Here is a 20,787-nt window from a genome sequence, read left to right as displayed (position 1 = left end):
TCCAGCGTCCTCCAGTTTATAACCAGGGTGAAATCCAGCTCCAGCCCCACCCTTACCAGAGGGCGGCTGCCATGTATGAGGGATGTGGCCAGCTCTTACCCTGAGTGCTGGGGCGATCTGGGGACACAGTGGGAGTGGGAATATTGAACCCCTTTCTTTCTGTGCCATGGAGCCCGGCTTTTGTGGACACTGCCTCTTCTCAAAATTCCCAGTGGAGATTTGGAGGGCAGGCCAAAGAGTCATACCGAATCTGCTCAGAAGCCTCCTCCAAGGTACGGGTCAGCAGAGCCATAATGCCCCGGATGATCTCAGCCTCCTTTATCAGCTCATGCTCCACTGTGTCATGCACCAGGTCAGTGCCAAAGCGTTTCTCCCTGGCAGGGGGAAAGGCAGCCACTCAGCCAACACGTGCAACATGAGGTGACTCAACGTTGGCTAATGTCTGCACACTCAGAACTACCTGTACAACTGATTTGAGTGTCACCCGATCCATCCGATGACACAGTGGGTGACAGATATTAGTTGGTGTCTATGTGACTTCAAAATATCCAAATGAATACAATTTGAATACAATGAAGAAAAATTGATTGATGACTGGTCACTTGGTCTGAAACATGCCAAATGGACTTTTTTTCTCTCTCTCTTTTTCTTTTCTTTGTATTTTTTTAAAATTATACTTTAAGTTCTAGGGTACGTGTGCACAAGGCGCAGGTTTGATACATAGGTATACATATGCCACATTGGTTTGCTGCACCCATCAACTCATCATTTACATGAGGTATTTCTCCTAATGCTATCCCTCCCCCAGCCCCCCACACCCTGACAGGCCCCATTGTGTGATGTTCCCCACCCTGTGTCCAAGTGTTCTCATTGTTCGACTCCCATCTGAGTGAGAACATGCGGTGTTTGGTTTTTTTGTCCTTGTGATAGTTTGTGCAGAATGATGGTTTCCAGCTGCATCCATGTCCCTGCAAAGGACATGAACTCATCCTTTTTTATGGCTGCATAGTATTCCATGGTGTATATGTGCCACATTTTCTTAATCCAGTCTATCATTGATGGACATTTGGGCTGGTTCCAAGTCTTTGCTATTGTGAATGGTGCCGCAATAAACAAACGTGTGCATATGTCTTTATAGTAGCATAATTTATAATCCTTTGGGTATACACCCAGTAATGGGATTGCTGGGTGAAATGGTAATTCTAGTTCTAGATCCTTGAGGAATCGCCACACTGTCTTCCACAATGGTTGAACTAATTTACACTCCCACCAACAGTGTAAAAGTGTTCCTATTTCTCCACATCCTCTCCAGCACCTGTTGTTTCCTGACTTTTTAATGATGGCCATTCTAACTAGCATGAGATGATATCTCACTGTGGTTTTGATTTGCAGCCAAATGGACTTTTTTTCCATTTCCAATAGTAATAATAACTATGAATAATAATAACTATGAATAATAATAACGCCAATAGTAATATTGCCTCTGCCAGTGAGCACTTCACTCCGTGACAGGCATTGTGCTGAGTTTTATTTATATATAAACATTCTTTCTTAGCCCTTTCAAGTACAGATGGGGAAACTGAGTTTCTGAGAGATTAAGTGGTCTACCCAGTGTCACAGAACTGTGTGTCACATGTGCTTCTAGCCAAGATGCCATCCTCCTCCCGAACTGACCCTGCTGCATGACGTTTTGCTCTTTTTCAACCCGCATGATAGTGCTTGGAAAGGAGGTTCCCCTACTCACTAGCTGGGTGCCCTCAGCCACCATATAACCTACCTGTGCCTTGGTTTCCTTTTCTGTAAAATAGGGGTAATTATTAGTACTTCATAGGATTGTAGCACACTACAAATGAGCTATAAAAGCATAAGCTACAGTACCTGGCACATAGTACATGCTCAATAAACTTAGCAGCCTCTACATTATCATTATTCTTAGGTTTAGATTTGAGCCAACTGGGTGTTGAGCTCTTTGATGAGCTGCTATTTCTCTTTGCTTCATAGACTTTCTAAATCTAGCTGGGGAGACTGCTGCCTGGTTCCTGCAAAGGGTCCTGGTTAAGCTTATGGAAGGAATAGGGCTTTCCAGGAAGACAGGGGCATGGTGCATTTGAGAAACTGCAAGTAGCTCTACACACCTAAGCACATCCCACTACTGGGGACAAGATATGGACCCAGAGAGGTCACTGGGGGCCCTATTATGAAGAACCTTGGTTTGCTAAGCTAAGAAGCTTAAAATTTATCTTGAAGCCATTGGGGTTTGAAGGATTCTAAGCATGGCGGTGACCGGGAAAAACTTGCATTTGGAGAAGTTCACTCAACAGGCAGTGTGGAGGGTGCACTAGATTATAGGGGACTATGCTAACAGCAAGAAGACCTGTCAGGGCACTCCAGCTAGGGCTGCGGCAGGACCCAGGTCTGGAAACCAGCATCACCCCAGAGTAGAAAGGATCGTTCTACTCACTGGATTTATAGGAGGGAAATAATAATCAAAAGCATGTTCCTATGGTGCTGTCTGGATTACAAAGTGCTTCCGTGTGGCTCTGCGTGGGAGAGACAGACTGTCCCCTGGGAGCTGTAGTGTCTGTTCTCACCTTCTTCCTTGGCAACAGAACCCCTGGCTTTTTAGCTGAGCACCTGGCTGCCCAAAGTAAAACCAATCATTTCCCAGCTTCTGTTGGTGTGGCCATGTGATTAAGTTCTGTCAGTAGGATGCAAATAGAAATGATGAATGCCAGAACCCACTCACTCCTACTTGCTGGAATGTAGACATAATGGCTGGAGCTCCAGCTGCCATCTTAAACCACGAGGTAACATTAGGAGTGAAAGCCATGTGCAGTAGAACAAGAAGATAGACAAAGCCTGGAACCCTAAAACTGTGGCCCACCATTCCAACCCTGGACTGACTATCTCTAAGCTCTTTGAATGTAAGAGAGAAAGAAATCATTTTCTTTAAATTCAATGTTATTTTAGAGTTTTCTGCTACCCACAGCCAAACCTAGTCCTAACATATATTTGAGTTGAGTTAGTCAAGAGCAGAGTTGAGGCATGAACCAAGTCCAGTGCCCCTTGCACTGCCCAGCACCAGGGGCATGCCAGGATAACTTCAGGCTCTAAAAGAACACCTGCTCAATTGCCGTGTTCTAATTCACCATCGCGCACAGCCAGCATTTACTACCCAGCATCTCATTTGTCACAACACGTGAATCATTTGAGGGCCCTTCACTCCTACCTGTATGCCAGGCACGTCTCAGTAATGTGCAAGGGCTCTTTCAATCTCTCCAGGGCTTTTTCCAATCTGATCTTATATACGAGTAGATCATTGATTACATTCACAAGCTGCTCAAGTTTGTCATCTAACTCCTTCTTCCAGAACCGGACTTCCTCAAGTCTCTGTTCTGAAGCACACAGGGAAGTTACACCAGGGTTAATCTACCCCAAGGTAGCCAACATTTGAATTAGAAACTTGAGGACTGTTTTAAAACTACCTATGATATGCTCTTTTCCTCTTAGCGCTGTGCTATTTGGGGTGTCTTTTCATCTTTTTAAATGTTTATTTGCAGGAAGGAAGGAAGATATATTTTCTTACAGTCCACATCAGATTTATCATTCTATACCCACTAGTTCTTTGGTGCCCACTGTTTTTAATAACTTTTAATTTTATCAAAGATATAAGTGTATGTTGTTTGAAAAGTCAAATAGTATCACAAAGAATTAAAACTCTCTGACCTGTACCCACCCATGCCCACCTTCTGGGGCAGCCACTTTAAACATGCTTATCACTTTCTTCTGACATTTGCTTATACTGCTATTCACTCATTATCAGTTTTGATATTATACATTAATTTCCTGTGATGAAAGATAATGATTTGCTCTTAACCAGCTCACACAGCATACTTCCATCTCCCAATATGGTTGTATCACCATTTTGTTAAACAATAAATAAGCAAACTTATTGTTTATTTATATTTTGTAAATATATAAATGTTATTTACACCTGAGCCCTATCATACACTGTAGTACATTTCTTTTCTTATAAAATTTTCTGTCTCGGGGAGGAGTTAAAATGGCATTTTTGCTTCACTTTCTTTTTTAAATGATAATTAAAGGCAGATTTATTAGGCACTATCAGTAAAAAATGACTGATTATACTAGGAAAACTATATATTATATATATATTTAATTGATAATGAGTAGTTCAGCATTTGAATCTTAAAGTCATAATGTGCTGGTTGTATTGTAGTGTCAGTTTCCACTTCCATAAACTGACTCTGTTTTTTAAAAAAAAAGTTATTGTATATATTTGAGGTTTGCAACATGACATTATGAGATAGTAAAATGGGTAGCATAGTGATTGCTTCACTGTCTTTATATTATTAATTTTTTCTCAATATGCCCTCAATATATTCCAACCCACCAAGTAAGCTATCAGTTTTCTTTCTTCCTTGGAGATGTCTCTCCTAGAGCACCTTCTCCCCCTGCTGGATGAGTTGCTCTCTAGTTTGCTGTGTAGCTGTCATTCTATGACTTTGCTTCCGGGAATCCCCTTCATTCTTCTCATGTTGCTGTCCCATTTCCTGGATTGTATTTCTTCCTCTTCCTTGATTTACTCTTTCAGTATGCTGAAGCATATCCTTCAGTAACTTCCTAAGAAATGGATGCATGTGAGGTAAAGTTTTTGAAAACCTGCAAGTCGGCCGGGCGCGGTGGCTCACGCTTGTAATCCCAGCACTTTGGGAGGCCGAGGCGGGCGGATCACGAGGTCAGAAGATCGAGACCACGGTGAAACCCTGTCTCTACTTAAAATACAAAAAAAATTAGCCGGGCGTGGTGGCGGGCGCCTGTAGTCCCAGCTACTCGGAGAGGCTGAGGCAGGAGAATGGCGTGAACCCGGGAGGCGGAGCTTGCAGTGAGCCGAGATTGCGCCACTGCACTCCCGCCTGGGCGGCAGAGCGAGACTCCGTCTCAAAAAAAAAAAAAAAAAAAGAAAACCTGCAAGTCTGCAAATGTCTTTATTCTACCCTCACCATTTCATTCTATTTGGCTGTGCCCTGAGTTACAGTTTGTAACTCTTTTTTATTTAGAATTGTGATTGTGTCCCTCCATTTCCTTCTAATTTCTGGAGTTTCTGTTGAGAAGTGTGATGACATTCTGATTCCTGATTCTTTGTATATGACCTGTTTTTTCCACTCTGAAAAATTTTAGTAATCTATTTTCCTAGTGTCCTGAAATTTCACACCGGTGTCAAACTTATTTAATTGTTGTGCCACATGCCAGATATACCCTTTGATATGGTTTGGATCTGTGTCCCCACCCAAATCTCATCCCCAGCTCTAATCCCCACCTGTTGAGGGAGGGACTTGGTGGGAGGCAATTGGATCATTGAGGCAATTTCCCCCTTGCTGTTCTCCTGAGAGTGAGTGAGCTCTCTTGAGATCCAAAAGTTTTACAAGGGTCTCCTCCCCCTTCACTTTCTCTTCTCTCTCCTGCCACCATGTGAAGAAGGTCCTTGTTTTCCCTTCACCTTCCACCATGATTGTAAGTTTCCTGAGGTCTCCCTAGCCATGTGGAACTGTGGGTTCAGAAGAAGACAGAAAGTTTTGGGAAAGTTTGGAACTTCCTAGAGACTTCTTGAATGGTTTTGATCAAAATGTTGACAGTGATATGGACAATGAAGTCCTGCTGAGGTAGTCTCAGATGGAGATAAGGAACTTACTGGGAACTGGAGCAAAGTTCACTCTTCTTATGCTTTAGCAAAGAAACTGGCAGCATTTTGCCCCTGCCCTAGAGATCTGTGGAACTTTGAATTTGAGAGAGATGATCTGAAATTGGAACTTATGTTTAAAAGGGAAGCAGAGCATAAAGGTTTAAATAATTTGCAGCTTGATCATGTGGTAGAAAAGAAAAACCCATTTTGGCGGGAGGAATTCAAGCCAGCTACAGAAATTTGCATAAGAAACAGGAAGCCGAATGCTAATTGCCAAGACAATGGGGAAAATGTCTCCAGGGCATGTCAGAGATCTTCACAGCAGCCCCTCTCATCACAGGCCCAGAGGCCTAGGAGAAAGAAATGCTTCCTGGGCCAGGCCTAGGGCCCTGCTTCCTCATCTTCTTCTTTTTAGAGACAGGATCTCACTCTGTCACCCAGGCTGGAGTGCAGTGGCACAACCATAGCTCACTGTAACTTTGAACTCCTGGGCTCAGGAGATCCTCCCACCTCAGCCTCCTGGGTAGCTGAGACTACAGGTACACACCACCACACCCACCTAATTTTCTTATTTTTGTAGAGGCAAGGGTCTCTCTATGTTGCCAAGGCTGGTCTCAAACTCCTGGTCTCAATTGATCTTCCCATTTTGGCTTCCCAAACTGCTGGGATTCCAGGTGTGAGCTACCATATCTTCTCCATTTTCTCTATGCTCTTTCTGAAACTCCTATTAGTTATTGAGACTCCCAGATTGATCCTCTAATTTCCTTGTCTTTTCTTTGCTGTTATTTATTTTGTTGTCCTTTTTTCCCACTTTCTGGAGATTCTCAACACTTCTTTTGATTTTTAAAATTTTTCTGCTCTTATATTCTTAATTTCTAAGAATGCCTGTTCTCCAAATGTTCTCTTTTTTAAAGACTCCTCTACATGTTCCAAGGATGCAATCTCTTCTGTAAATTCTTGATGGATTTGATAGTGTATTTCTTCATTTTCTCTATGCACTGTCTGTCTCCTGAGTTTCTGTGTCTTTGATTATTTGTTTTGGTGTCTGCCATGTTAGTGGCTCTCCTCAATTATTTGGTTATCATCTGATTTAGACTGAGATGCTAAAGTGCTACCTGGAAATGCTGTCTACAGGGACAGTGCTTGTCAACCAGAATGCTTTATTGTACAGAGTGATCAGGTGAGACCCTGGCATCTCACAGGAGAATCCTCAAATGTTAATATTTATAGATCTTTCCTTTTGGGGCCAGTTACTTTCTACTTTCTCCACAGAAAAGTCCTCCATTCTCCTGTCTGAGGGTAGAAGCCTGGCTACCAGTGTCCTAGGAACCAGCTGGAAGAATTACTATGTAGACATAAGAATGAATGAATCACTAAGTAGACATTCATTGAACCCTTTAACTTTTAACCTTCTGCTGGGGTGAGGGAGAGCCAGAATGAAGAGGAAGCTCTTTATAAAGACTTTCAACCAATCTTGTTTCTGGTTCTATCCTGACCCTCCAGCTTCAGAAGTAACTGGATGCATCCAGTTTCGAGCATTACAAGATTTCTGCAGCATGAATCAGCTGGCTTCTTATTGTTCTCTACCCACCCTGATTTTCTGCAGTCCCTAGGTCTGTTACAGGCTGACATTTGCTTTCTAAAATCTTGATTTCATTATTTGTCTACTGTTGCTTCCTCTCTAACTCTGTGTGTGTGTGTGTGCGCACGTGCGCTTGCATGTGTATGTGTCTCAATCTCTCTCATGCTTGGGGCATAGCTTTATTATTCATTTTGTTAGCTTTACTGTTATTAATTCTTTACTGCTATTTTGTTGGAATTCTAAAAGGAAGAGAAGACACTGCATGTGCTTCATCCACCATATAGATGGGCATCTTCCCATTGACACCTTGTAACTGATTTTCACCTCTACTGTGTACCCTCCACTATCCTACTGGACATCTCTTATCTCAGAGGTCACCAATAATCTTCAAGTCACCAGTCCATATTTATTTTGGCTCAGCTCTCAGCCTCTTTGACATTTAGACAACCACTGATACAATAGAAGACTTCCTCGCCTGTGAAACCTCATCTTTTTTTCTTTTTTTTTTTTTGAGACAGTGTCTCACTCTTTCACCCAGGCTGGACTGCAGTGGCACTATCCCAGCTCACTGCAAGCTCCGCGTCCCAGGTTCACGCCATTCTCCTGCCTCAGCCTCCCAAGTAGCTGGGACTACAGGTGCCCACCACCATGCCCAGCTAATTTTTTGTATTTTTAGTAGAGACGAGGTCTCACCACGTTAGCCAGGATGGTCTCGATCTCCTGATCTCGTGATCTGCCCACATCGGCCTCCCAAAGTGCTGGGATTACAGGCGTGAGACACCGCACCCAGCCAAAACCTCATCTTTTGGCTTTCATAACCTTGGTCTCATCTTTATATTCTTCCACCTGAACTTATGTTCCTCAGCTCTTCTCTTGGTCCTCTTCAACTCATGTGCCCTTTTCTTCTCTTTTGATGCATTCTTTGGGTAGTCTAATCTACCCTTATGGCTCCCCTCACCCATCTTTATGTGATTACCTCCAGATTTCTAGCGTTACCTCTTAAATTCTAACAGGCTACCCAATGAACTGAACATTCCAAAATCAAGGTCTTCCTCAGACTTGACCCTGCTTCATCTCCCTCTCATCTTCATCACACTGCTCTTCCTCATGTACTCTATACATCAACTTGGACCTCTCTACTCATTCCCCATAAATGTCACACTCATCCTGCCTTTATTATTTTGTCCAAGCTATCTCCTTGACTTTTGTTGTTAAAATTCATTCATAAATCTGACATACATATTATCAAACATGTTTTCTCTCCATCTTTACTGCCATTGCCTTCATCTAGGCCAGCAACTTACAATAATTTTAGTTACTTGTCTTTTTACTTGTGTTGTGTCTCTTTTACATAGTAGAATGTATCAGTCTTTTTTCAATTTTATACTCCTAAGCATTTAGCACAGGGTCAGACCTATTTGAAGGATGAATGAATTAATGAATGAATAAGCTCTGGTCCCATTAACCAGGATAGGGAACTACAGAAGCAGAAGCAAGTTTTGAAGGACAATGATGAGTTCATCTTGGGATATACTTATTTTGAGGTGCCTGAAGGAATCTAGATGGCAATATATAGCAAGTAGTTCTCTATTTCCCCAAAAAGTTCTCATGAGAAATTAAAGCTGAAGATTTCTATTTGCAAACCAATAACACAAAGAAAATAGTGATAAAATTTCTAATGAGATCATCAAGAGAGATTGCATAGAGGGAAGAGAAGAAAAAGCTAAGAAGACCAAGAACAAAACACTAAAGAATACCAATAGGAAATGAATGGGGAAAGCAGCATCAACAATAGAGAAGAGGAAGAAATGGCCAGAGAGAAAGGAAATGAATCAGGAAAAATTTGTGTCATAGAATTCTAAAAGTAACTGGACACATCCAGTTTTGAGCATCCAGTATTATAGAGAGATCAAGTTGGATGAAGACTAAGTGATCATTAGATTGGAAAATTGAGTAGTCATTTGATGTGACCATTTGGAAGTGATTTGCCCTCTCCTCCAATCTGACGGTGCCTTATTGGTGCCTCTTATGGGATGAAGCACACCATATCCTGGGTATCCTGTACTGGACTCATCTCTACTTTCAGACTGCAAGCTCCCCAAGGGCAAGCACCAGTTTAGTGTGTCTATATCATCAGAACCAGCACAGGTACTTGCAAGTTATTTTTAACTTTTTATTGAAGCACCAAAAACCTATAGAAGAGTACACATATCATAAAATCATAAAATTCAATGTATTTTCATAGTGAACACACACATATAAGACCCAACTCAAGAAACAGAATATAACAGAATATAACTGGCATCCTAGGAGGTCTCTCATGACCCCTTCCAGTTCCTATCATTCCACACACCAAGGTATAGATTAATTTTTCATTTTATTTGGTTTGTTTTACTTTACATAAATAGAATAATATGGCATGTACTCATCTGTGTGTCATTTATTTCACTCAACATCTTACTAAGTTTGTAAGATTCATAGGTAGTGTTGTATATAGCTGTAGGCCACTCATTCTCTTTGCTGTGAGGTATAGCATATTTATCTATCCTACTGTTGATGCACATGTGGGTAATTTCCAGTTTGGGGCCATTACAAATGGCACTCCTTTGACCATTGCAGCATACATCTTTGGTAAACATATATTTCTGTATGATAAAACTCTAAAGGTAGAATAACCAGGTGAAAAGTATGCATGTCTTCAACTGTAGTCAATACTGCCAAAGCTTTCCAAAGTGATTATAGCAATTTATATTTCCACCAGCAGAATATGACAGTACCAGTTGCTCCACATCCTCTTTCCTCTGCTTTCTTCTTGTTCTCTTCCTTCTTTTTAATTGTAGCCATTCCATGGCTGTATAATGGCATCTCAACTTGATTTTAATTTGTATGTCCCTGATGACTCATAAAATTAGAGCACCTCTTCACATGTTCATCGGCTGTTTGAATGTCCTCACTTGTAAGGTGTCTGTCAAGATTTGTCCATTTGTTTATTGAGTTATCTGCCTTTTTCTTTTGTATTCTTAAAAGTTCTTTATATATTTTGGATATGGATTTGTCAGATATATATATTGCAAATATCTTCTCCTACTCTTTAAATTGCTGTTCAGCCTTTTGATGAGGTATTTTTGTTAAACAAAACTTCTTCATTTTAATATAGTCTAATTTATTGTTTTTCTTTTCTATGAATGGTTCTTTTCAGGCCTGCTTAAGAATAAGAAATCTTTGCCTTCTCCAAGTCATAAAGATCATAAATATATTCTCCCCTAAGTGTCATTGTTTCACCTTTCCCATTTAGATATGCACTCCACTTAGATTTGCAGATAGATAGATACATAGATAGATAGATAGATAGATAGATAGATAGATAGATAGATAATAAGAGGTAAGGGTTGGGATTTTTTTTTTTTTTTTTTTTGCGATGGAGTCTCGCTCTGTTGCCCAGGCTGGAGTGCAGTGGCACTATTTCAGCTCACTGCAAGCTCCGCCTCCTGGGTTCACGCCATTCTCCCGCCTCAGCCTCCCGAGTAGCTGGGACTACAGGCCCCCGCCACCACACCTGGCTAATTTTTAGTATTTTTAGTAGAGATGGAGTTTCATCATGTTAGCCAGGATGGTCTCGATCTCCTGACCTCGTGATCCGCCCGCCTCGGCCTCCCAAAGTGCTGGGATTACAGGCATGAGCCACCGCGCCTGGCCGGGATATCATTTTTTTATATGAATATCCAATTGGCCAATTCATTGAAAAGGCTCTCCTTTTCCCATTAAACTGTAGTGTTGCTTTTGTCATACTCAGATGAATGAATGTATGTGGGTTTGTTTCTGGACTCTGTCATGTTTCATTGGTCAACAGGTCTATCCTCACTTATACTTTGCTGTCTCAATTACCATAGCTTTGTCACAGCTCTCAGTACCTGTGGTAGAAGTCTTCCAACTGTGTTCTTCTTTAAGATGGTTGTGCCTTTTTCTTTTTTTGAGATGGAGTCTCGCTCTTGTCGCCCAGGCTGGAGTGCAGTGGCGCAATGTCGGCTCACTGCAACCTCCGCCTCCCAGGTTCAAGCGATTCTCCTGCCTCAGCTTCCTGAGTAGCTGGGATTACAGGCACCCACCACCACGCCCAGCTAATTTTTTTGTACTTTTAGTAGAGACAGGGTTTTGCCATGTCGGCCAGGCTGGTCTCCAACTCCTGACCTCAGGTGATCCACCTGCCTCGGCCTCCCAAAGTGCTGGGAGCCAGGCATGAGCCACCACACCCAGCCTCATGCCTATTCTTGACGCTTTGCATTTCCATATGAATTTCAGAAGCAGTTTGCCAATTTCACCGTAAAACCTGCTGAGATTTTCATTGGCATTGTATTGAATCTATAGATTAATTTTTGAAGGGAATCAACTTTTTAAATACTAGGTTTTCCAATCCATTAACTCATAAATCCCTGCATTTACTAAGAATTTCTTTAATTTCTTGCAAAAATGATTTTTCAGTGCAAAACACTTGCACATCTTTTGCTAGATTTATTCCTACGTATTTGATGTTTTTAATGCCTAATGGCTAATTTTTAAAATGATTCTATCAATCAATGAAGGTTCACTGTTTTCCCATATCTACTGAAACACAGTATTGTGAAAATGAATAATGCCTTCTCTTTTTTTTTTTTTTTGAGACAGAGTCTTGCTGTCACCCAGGCTGGAGTGCAGTGGCATGATCTCAGCTCGCTGCAACCTCCACCTCCTGGGTTCAAGCGATTCTCCTGCCTTAGCCTCCTGAGTAACTGGTACTACAGATGCGTGCCACCATGCCCCACTAATTTTTTGTATTTTCAGTAGAGACAGGGTTTCACCGTGTTAGCCAGGATGGTCTCAATCTCCTGACCTCGTGATCCGCCCACCTTGTCCTCCCAAAGTGCTGGAATCACAGGCGTGAGCCACCATGCCCGGGCGCCTTCTCATTTTTAACACCTACCTATTTGTACAATTATTTAGAACAGGCCTGTCTACAGGGTGGTATCAATGTTAAGGGTCAACCTATCAGGAGAGCCTAACATCTAACATTGCTGACCTGAATGAAGGTTTTGTTTATTGGAAATTAGAAAACTACAGTCCTCAGACCAGGTTTGATCCATAAATGTGTTTGTTGAGCTGGCCCAGTGTTATAAATAAATTAAGTCAGTTACCAACATTTAAAACGTGACTAAATTCCAGCTTTCCAGATTTTCTTGAAAAAATCGGACAGTCAGGCAACACTGGGCCCATGTTCTTTCTTGGAAGCAATGGGTTGAAATCGAGTAGCAGCTTCCTCCTTAGATGGGGCACACGTTCTCCAGGTCCCCACAGTCCATACTAATCCCTAATGCCTTACATTCAACCCCTATGCTACCTGCTTGGTCCCTATAGATAGTTTAGTTGGTGACCTCTGGTTAATCCCTTTTGGCATTTAGCAGATGTTGGTTGTTTGTTTTGTTTTATGATGTTTATTTTTGTTTTGATTATTTAAGGACACTATCTTTTTATTTTAATGTGCTTTCCTGAGATCTTTGCTAAAGAACGCTACCTTTTAAATACTGTTTTAGGCCGGGTGCGGTGGCTCGAGCCTGTAATCCCAGCACTTTGGGAGGCTGAGGTGGGTGGACCACCTGAGGTCAGGAATTCAAGACCAGCCTGGCCAACATAGTGAAACCCCATCTCTACCAAAAATACAGAAATTAGCTGGGTGTGATAGTGCACACCTGTAATCCCAGCTACTCAGGAGGCTGAGGCAGGAGAAGCGCTTGAACCTGGAAGGCAGAGATTGCAGTGAGCTGAGATTGTGCCACTGTACTCTGGCCTGGGTGATGGAGTGAGACTCTGTCTCAAGAAATTTAAATAAATATAAATAAATACTGTTTTAAGTAAGGAATTGTCAAGAGAAAATGACTCTTCTTTGAAGACTCAAGTAAACGTTCTTCCTAGAAAATCTTTTCCAATTTTTCGTGTCTATTCCACCGCTGTCTTTGTTCCCCTACCCCAGCACCTATCTGGTTATACAACTGCCCCTTGGTATCCTTGGAGGATTTGTTCCAGAGTCCCTGGCAGGCACCAAAATCCATGGATGCTCAAGTCTTTTATACAAAATGGTGTAGTGTTGCATATAACCTATGCACATCCTCCCATATACTTTCCTTTTCTTTCTTTTCTTTTCTTTCCTTTTCTTTTTTTTCTTTCTTTCTTTTCTTTTCTTTCTCTCTCTTTCTTTCCTCCTTTTCCTTTTTTTTTTTTTTAAGAAACAGGGTCTTGCTATATCACCCAAGGTGGTCTCTAACTCCTGGGCTCACAGGATCCTACTGCCTCAGCCCTCCAAGTAGCTGGGACTACCAGCACATGCTACCACACCCAGCCAGTATACTTTAAATCATCTCCAGATTACTTATAATACCTAATACAATGCAAATACTATGTAAATAGCTGTTGAACTATATTGCTTTTATTTGTATTCTTTAATTGTATTGTTATCTTTTATTGGTTTTTTTCCTAAGTGTTTTGGACCTACAATTGGCTGAACCCGTGGATATGAAGGGCTGACTGTATTCTGATGGTTAATTTTTGTATCTTTATCCTCTTCAAGCTAGAAGCCCCTAAAAAGCAGAAATTCTGATCATTCCCTGTGATATGCCTAGTGTGTAGTACATAGATGCTCAATAACTGTAGATCAAATCAACAAATAAATGAATGATGGGTGGCTGAAAATCAGGTTGGGTTACCTTGCATCTGTCTTAGGGCAGTGAACTTAAACATAGAACCTGGAGAATACACATGATTTTCTCTAATATTCAAAAATAATATGTTGCCACACCTGAACATGACACTATAGCTAAACTCAGCAGCCTCATCCTAGCATGTTCACGAATATGCCAAGCATGTTGTCTTACCTAGTTTCTTGTTCACATCGCTTTGAGATTTTCTTGTGGTCTTTTCAATTTCATCCACAAGCCTCTGGCTTTCTGCGACCAGGCGTTCCGATCGGGACCTTTGAGCGTCTGCTCTGTGGCACTGGTTCTTGTTAGCAATGTGCCACTCTGAGGGCAGGAACTTGGGCGGAGGTTGTAATAGTTTAGCCATCTGAGGTTTCCAAAGTCCTGATCAAAAGCAGACTCTTTTAGATTAAATGAAAGCAATTTGTCCTTTTTTATGGCAATTTTTATTCAAGCGTGACATATATATGGAAAATTGCATAAATCATAATCTGTACACAAAATGAATCCGTCTGTGTAGCCGGCACCCAAACCGAGAATCAAGCATTACCAGCATCTCTAACTTCTTCCCAGTTACTCCACCTCAAGCCCCTCAGGGTAACCAGTATCCTGACTTTTAACACTACAAATTTGTTTTGCTGTTTTTGAATTTAACATAAATGGAATAATACAGTGTGTATTATTCTGTCTCTGACTTCTTTAGCTCAACGTTATGTTTGTAAAATTCATCCATATTGTCTATATGATTGCAGTTTGTTCGTTCTCATTGCTGTGTAGGTGACATTATATGAATAAAATCTAGCTTTCTTTTCTACTGTTTATGGATATTTGGGTTGTTTACACTCTAGGGCCATAACGAGAATGCTATTAATAGTCTCATACATGTCTTTTGGTGAACACATGTATGCATTTTTATAACTCATTAGAATTGTGGGTTCATGGAGTAATGTTCTGCCAAACACATGAGCCCAGACATGTTTTCTTTAAAAAAGAAGAAGAAAGAAGGAAGGAGAAGGAGGAGAAGGAGGAGGAGGAGGAGGAGAAAGAAGAAGAAGAAGAAGAAGAAGAAGAAGAAGAAGAAGAAGAAGAAGAAGAAGAAGAAGAAGAAGAAGAGGCAGAGGCAGCAGGAGGAGGAGAAGAGGAGGAGGAGGAAATGTAACATGTGTAAACTGACAACTGGGTATTCAACTTGTTCAACATATAAAAGAATCTAAAAACTTCCAGGACAAAGAAAAGGAGAGAACAGGAAGGGGAACAACACAGGGGAAGCCAGCTGGCAGAGGCTGCCGGCATTGGAAACGCTAAAATTACCCACTTCATCTTCATACAACTCTGATGGACCGTGAGGACTGCCTTCCTCAGACAGGGCTGAAATCTGCCCCTACTCCCATCTCTGCCCTAAAGTCCGAGCCCCTGCTCTTAGGGCCCTCTGGATCTCTGAAGCCTTCACATATATAAGGATGAAACTAGAGTCAGATCTTGACCAGGCTGAGAACCTCAGCCCACTCAGCCCCCTCAGACAACATGGAGTTTCTCCATTTCTTCCTAGCTCGGTCCCTTTTATGGCTTCTACCAAATTTATCTGAGTGTGGAGCCTAGCATTTAACCCAAGACTCCTGGATAAGTCTGAGTAGCCCCCAGAGAGGTGGGGACCTAAATTAGGGCTCATCCCAACGGCATAAGGATTTGGTTAGGCGGGGAGGGTTGCAGGTAGGGGTCGGTGGGGTGGGCTCAAGGTTTACTTACCTCAGCGCCACACAGAACCACCACGCAAGCTCGGAATGGGAGCCTCCTTACCCAAACTGGAGCTTCCAGCTCCTGCAGAACAAAGAGGTAAACATCGCGGTCTCCATGACAACAAGTGACACGCGTTGCCAGGGCAACGAGGGCGGGTTCCGCCGCTGAGCAGCCTGGCCAAAGGCTTGGCGCAGGCGCAAATTCTGCGGACCCCATAGCCAGAGACCCAGGAGTGTGGCGCGTGGGAAGGGTAGGGCCAGATGCTCCGGCCACCTCAACCTATCGCGAAGACGTGGGGCACCAAACAGAAGACAGCAGCCAAAGCCCCGAGCTGGGAGTCAGGAGACCTGCGTCTAGTCCGGGCCCTCCCGCGGGCGGGATCATCTCGGGTCGCGCTGTACCCCAGGTCTCGGACTCCCCGGCTATACAGTGGGGTTGGGCTGGGTGATGCCTCCAGGCCCTCGCAGCCGCAGGCGAAATTGAGGGTTAAAAATCAGGAAGCCAAGTTGATTGTTTCTGTAAGCTACAGTGAGTTTCCTCCAGAGTTTGTATAGGTCTGTCACCACAACTGGCTTATTTCTGCGTGGAGCGCCCGACGGGGCACACTGTGAGGGCAGGTGTGAGTAGAACGCCTTCAGGCAAACACTCCAGAAGTCACTCTGCATCCACTAGGAGATGGAAAATATGGGAGAAAAATTAAATCGGAGGGCATAGCTCCAGAAGATTTAATATTTATCAAGTAGGACTTCCAGAAAGAAAGAAAAAAGAGAGCAAATGGCAAAACAATTGTGAAAGTGAGAGAGAGAGAACTTGAGCCGAAGACTCAAGTCTTTGGATTAACGACCCACTTGAAATTAACACACACACGCCCACTCCTTACATATAGTCCTCCCTGTGCATTATACATATAATCCATAGAGTGATTAGCTCCAGGATCCCCCTCAGATACTGAAATCTGCAGATTCTCAAGTCTCTTATATAAAGTGGTGTAGTATTTGTATATAACCTATGCACATCCCTAGATAGGCATACTTTACATCATCTCTAGATTGCTACAATACCTAATACAATGCCTAATACAATAGCTAATATAGTGCCTAATACAGTGCCTAATACAATACATAATACAACGCCTAATACCTAATATAATACCTAATACAATGCCTAATACAATGTCTAATAGAATACCTAATACAATGCCTAACAATGCCTACTCATCACTTCATTCACATGGATTCAACATAGCACTCAGGGTGCAACAAATTCAAGTTTTGCTTTTTGGAACTTTGTGGAATTTTTTTCCTGAATATTTTTTATTTGTGTGTCATCGCATCCAAGGATGTAGAATCCACGGATATGAAGGGCCAACTTTATACCTATTCTGGTAGAATTTCTTAATTCAAAGAATAAGGAGATAAAGAAAGAATAGGAATCAAGCATTTCATCTCTAACACACGTGTCTAGAAATGATGGTTGCTAGAAATGATGCTAGAATAATGCCTTCAAAATTCTATAGAAAATTATTTCAAATCTGGGATTCTACAACCAGTCAAAGCGTTTCAAGTATGGGAGCAAAATAAAAGACTTCTTTGGACACGTCAGTACTCAAAATGGTGAGCGCACATTCTTTATGGAAAAAAATAATAGAGCAAAAGTGAAAAATCCAGAAAGAAGAAGATATTGGACGTAAGACATAGTGGAACCAACCCAGCTGTGTGATGAAAAGAAGGCTCAGTGTAATAGCTATAGAACTAAAAAGCAATCAGTCCAAATTACAACTGAAAGTCAAAAGAAGTTTTGAACAATATCTTTAAGAAGAGTTATACAATCTATGATTCATAACCCAGAAGTATAATCACATGGTGAGTTGAAATTATGTCTCTTCTGATCAATAAAAAGTAGATAAATGATGACAGGCTCCGTGATGCATGCCTGAGGTGCCGTCACTTGGAATGCCTGGGAGGGATGGCTTGAGCTCAGGAGTTTGAGACCGCAGTGAGCTATAATCACACCATTGCACTCCAACCTGGGTGACCCAGACCCCTGTCTATTAAAATATTTTTTAATTTTTATAAGTTAAAAATAGACAAATACAAATTCTGAGAAAAGTTAAAAGCTGCACAAGGGCTGAGCATGGTGGCTCACACCTGTAATCTTGGCACTTTGGGAGGCCAAGGCGGGAGGATTGCTTGAGCTCAGAAGTTCAAGACCAGGTTGGGCAACATGGTGAGACCCTGTCTCTAAAAAAATAAAAATAAATTAAAAACCTACAGAAGAAAGTTATAAGTATGAAGAAAATTAAATTTTGATGTCATTTTCAGAGTAGTATATGAAATACAATAGATGGTGCCAAAAGTCACCATCTCCGTCATGATCATCCCAGCTGAACTCATTCATTCTCTGAACTCACTCATTGATTTGTTCAACAAAGATTTGTTGACCACTCTCTGAACTCGTTCTCTGAATTCACTCATTCATTAATTTGTCCACATACCTATTGAACATCTATGAAGTATCAAGACCTGTGCTAGACACTAAGGATAGATGAAGATAAAACACAGTCTCTGCCTTCTGTGGAGATTACAGATGCACAGCTATTGACACAGCAATTCAATTCCACACCTAGGGATTTATCCTACAGATACATCTGCACATGTGCAAAATGATGTAACTGTGTGTAAAAAGTTATTCATTGCAAAATTGTTCTTAATAGAAAAAAATTTAAATATCCCAAATGTCCACCAAGAGGAGACTGATTAAATAAATTATGAAACAGTCATACAGTATTTTTTACTGCAAAATACATAATTGGAAATCTTTTTTACATCTCTTTGATATGGAGTGACCAACAAGATATATTAAATGAAAAAAGCAAGGTTCAGAGGAATTATATATATAGTATTTTACCATTGTTATGATAGAAAATGGTAAAATGTAATTGTTTGTGTACCCGTAGAATTTCTCCAGACAGATACATAAGAAACTGGTAACACTGGTTGCCTCTGGAAAGAGAACTGGATGGCTGGGGTGTGGAGGGGAAAGGAGGCTTCACTGAATAATCTTTTGCCTTTTGAGAGTTGTACAATATATTATCTCTTTTAAAAGAATATAAAAATGCAGAAACTCTTTATAATAAATGATTTCAGTAAATGAATGACACAAATAGGGCAGCCGATAGAAGAGCAGGAGGTGTGAAAGCATTGAGAAAGAGCTAACTAGTTATTTTGAAACCAGAAGAATTTGGAGGGAGATGAACAGAGGCGGTACGTCTAGGAGACGACACACTTAGCCAGGGACCTGAAGACTGGCTTCCAGCCTGGATCTCACCGCGGACGAGCCTCAGGTTTCCCATCCTCGATAAATCTGTCATGCTATCCTGAGTATTTTATGGATGCAAAAGTGCTACCCAAACATCAGATCTTATTCACTTCTTGTTTAACTTTCATACAGTGGCCACTGTGACCCTTGACCTCTGTTTTGGTAGCATGGCCAGTGGTATCGGGATCTGTGTCAACTTCCCCACTGAACTGCACCTGGATGAGGGGGGAAAAGAAACTTCCTTCATATAAGGGTATTGGTAAGATGTGAATTGTTTTCCATCTTCGGTTTCACTGTGGAACAGTGAGTTCATTGATAAGAAACCACCAGCCTTTTATGCTCGCTATTCCTTATAATAAGTGTCAATATCACAGGCCATTGTGTGAAGCTGGGCATTCAAGATCCCAGTGTCCTGGGTCTGTAGCAGGGACTTAGTCCCCTGTTGTGTGACGCTATCCCCAAATTAGCAGCTGACAAACATGATAACTTAAAAGCTCTTCACTGGAATTTTAACCTACCAAATAACTGTGGTGTGCTTTTAAGAGGCCCTTAGGGGAATAAGAGGATGTAAAGCATGTGCTTCCCCTTTGAAATAACAGATTTTCACTGCCAGTAAGGATGAAGAGATGTTCTCCACCATCTTTTCTTTCAGGTGTTCACAGCAAATCAACAAGGAAGAAAAAAATGGGAAAGTTTCATAAGACACTGATCAATTACAGGACTGTATGGCACACACCAGGATGTCCCAGCACAGTTCACAAGCGAGGCCCCATTCAGGGTCCCCATTTCTCATTTCTAGAAGGTGGCTTTTCTCTGTAACTGACACCACAGTACAAAATAAATCAAAATCCTGAGGCTAGAAACATGATAGTCAAGAATATGTGCAACATGTATTTATTTCTACAAGTCGTCACGAAATTTTAAAGTAGCTTGTGGTATAGAATTAAGTTGTGAAATGCTTTCTGTTTTTCGAATGATCACCACCACCACCATTTATCAAGCATGTAGTGTGTGGCAGGCACTGTGCTTTGGAGATATTATCCCATGTAATCTACACACAGCCCTTTAGGCGAGCTGTTATTAATGACCCAATTTTTTAGAAGAGAGGAGGCACAAAGAAGTTACCTACAGCTACTACATGGTTTAAAAAAGGGGAGGATTTTAATCACCTGACCCTAGAGCCTGCAATGTTAACTACTATACCCATTGTCAGAGCATTATATTGACTCACATGCTCCTAAGAGACAGGTTAGTTCTTTTCAAGGTAGTGCATAATGATCTTTTCATTGTGTAATGTTGGAGGCTTGACTAGACCTTTCTTAAGTCTGGTTCCTATTTGCCTTCTGGAGTTTGAGCAAAGTGGCTATTTCCTGCCCGCTGTATGGTTCTCCTTAAAGAAAAACCAGGCATGTGCGTGATCCTTTGAGCACCCCATCTGCCTCCACGGGCTCTCCTGTAAGCTTCTTCACCCAGCCGACAAGGTCCTGAGCAGGAGCCTTGTTTCCAGGCTGTCTCCTACGTCTGGAAGTCTGGGCTCTTGAATCACAACAGGATCCTGACTGTGCTTTGGCAGTCTGAATTTGAGGATGATGAGCGGCACTCATCTCCAAAAACTACTGGAGTAACTTTTATGAAACTCTTTTGTTGTCAGGGTCTAAGGTTTTTGCTTTGGAGACTCTCAGGGAATATGTATCTACTCGATCAGGCTTAGAAGGCTTGCTCTT

The 20,787-nt window shown here is 41.7% G+C and overlaps 1 protein-coding gene across 1 annotated transcript in view; it reads right to left on the bottom strand.

Annotated features, from left to right (window-relative positions):
- The window catches only part of TEKT1 (tektin 1), a 31,880-nt gene extending 16,033 nt beyond the window's left edge, over positions 1-15,847 (bottom strand). Inside the window, exons 1-4 of the mRNA XM_003274593.4 lie at positions 15,755-15,847; positions 14,186-14,392; positions 3,230-3,395; positions 246-374 (exon numbers count right to left, since the gene is read on the bottom strand). Of these exons, the coding sequence (XP_003274641.1) occupies positions 246-374; positions 3,230-3,395; positions 14,186-14,375 (485 nt within the window). The 5' untranslated portion in view covers positions 14,376-14,392; positions 15,755-15,847. The remainder of the gene's footprint in view (positions 1-245; positions 375-3,229; positions 3,396-14,185; positions 14,393-15,754) is intronic.
- Between the last annotated feature and the right edge of the window lie 4,940 nt (positions 15,848-20,787).

Source organism: Nomascus leucogenys, chromosome 19, assembly GCF_006542625.1.
Source record: "Nomascus leucogenys isolate Asia chromosome 19, Asia_NLE_v1, whole genome shotgun sequence".
NCBI classification, from domain to species: domain Eukaryota; kingdom Metazoa; phylum Chordata; class Mammalia; order Primates; family Hylobatidae; genus Nomascus; species Nomascus leucogenys.
This window is presented reverse-complemented; position numbering and strand designations above follow the sequence as displayed.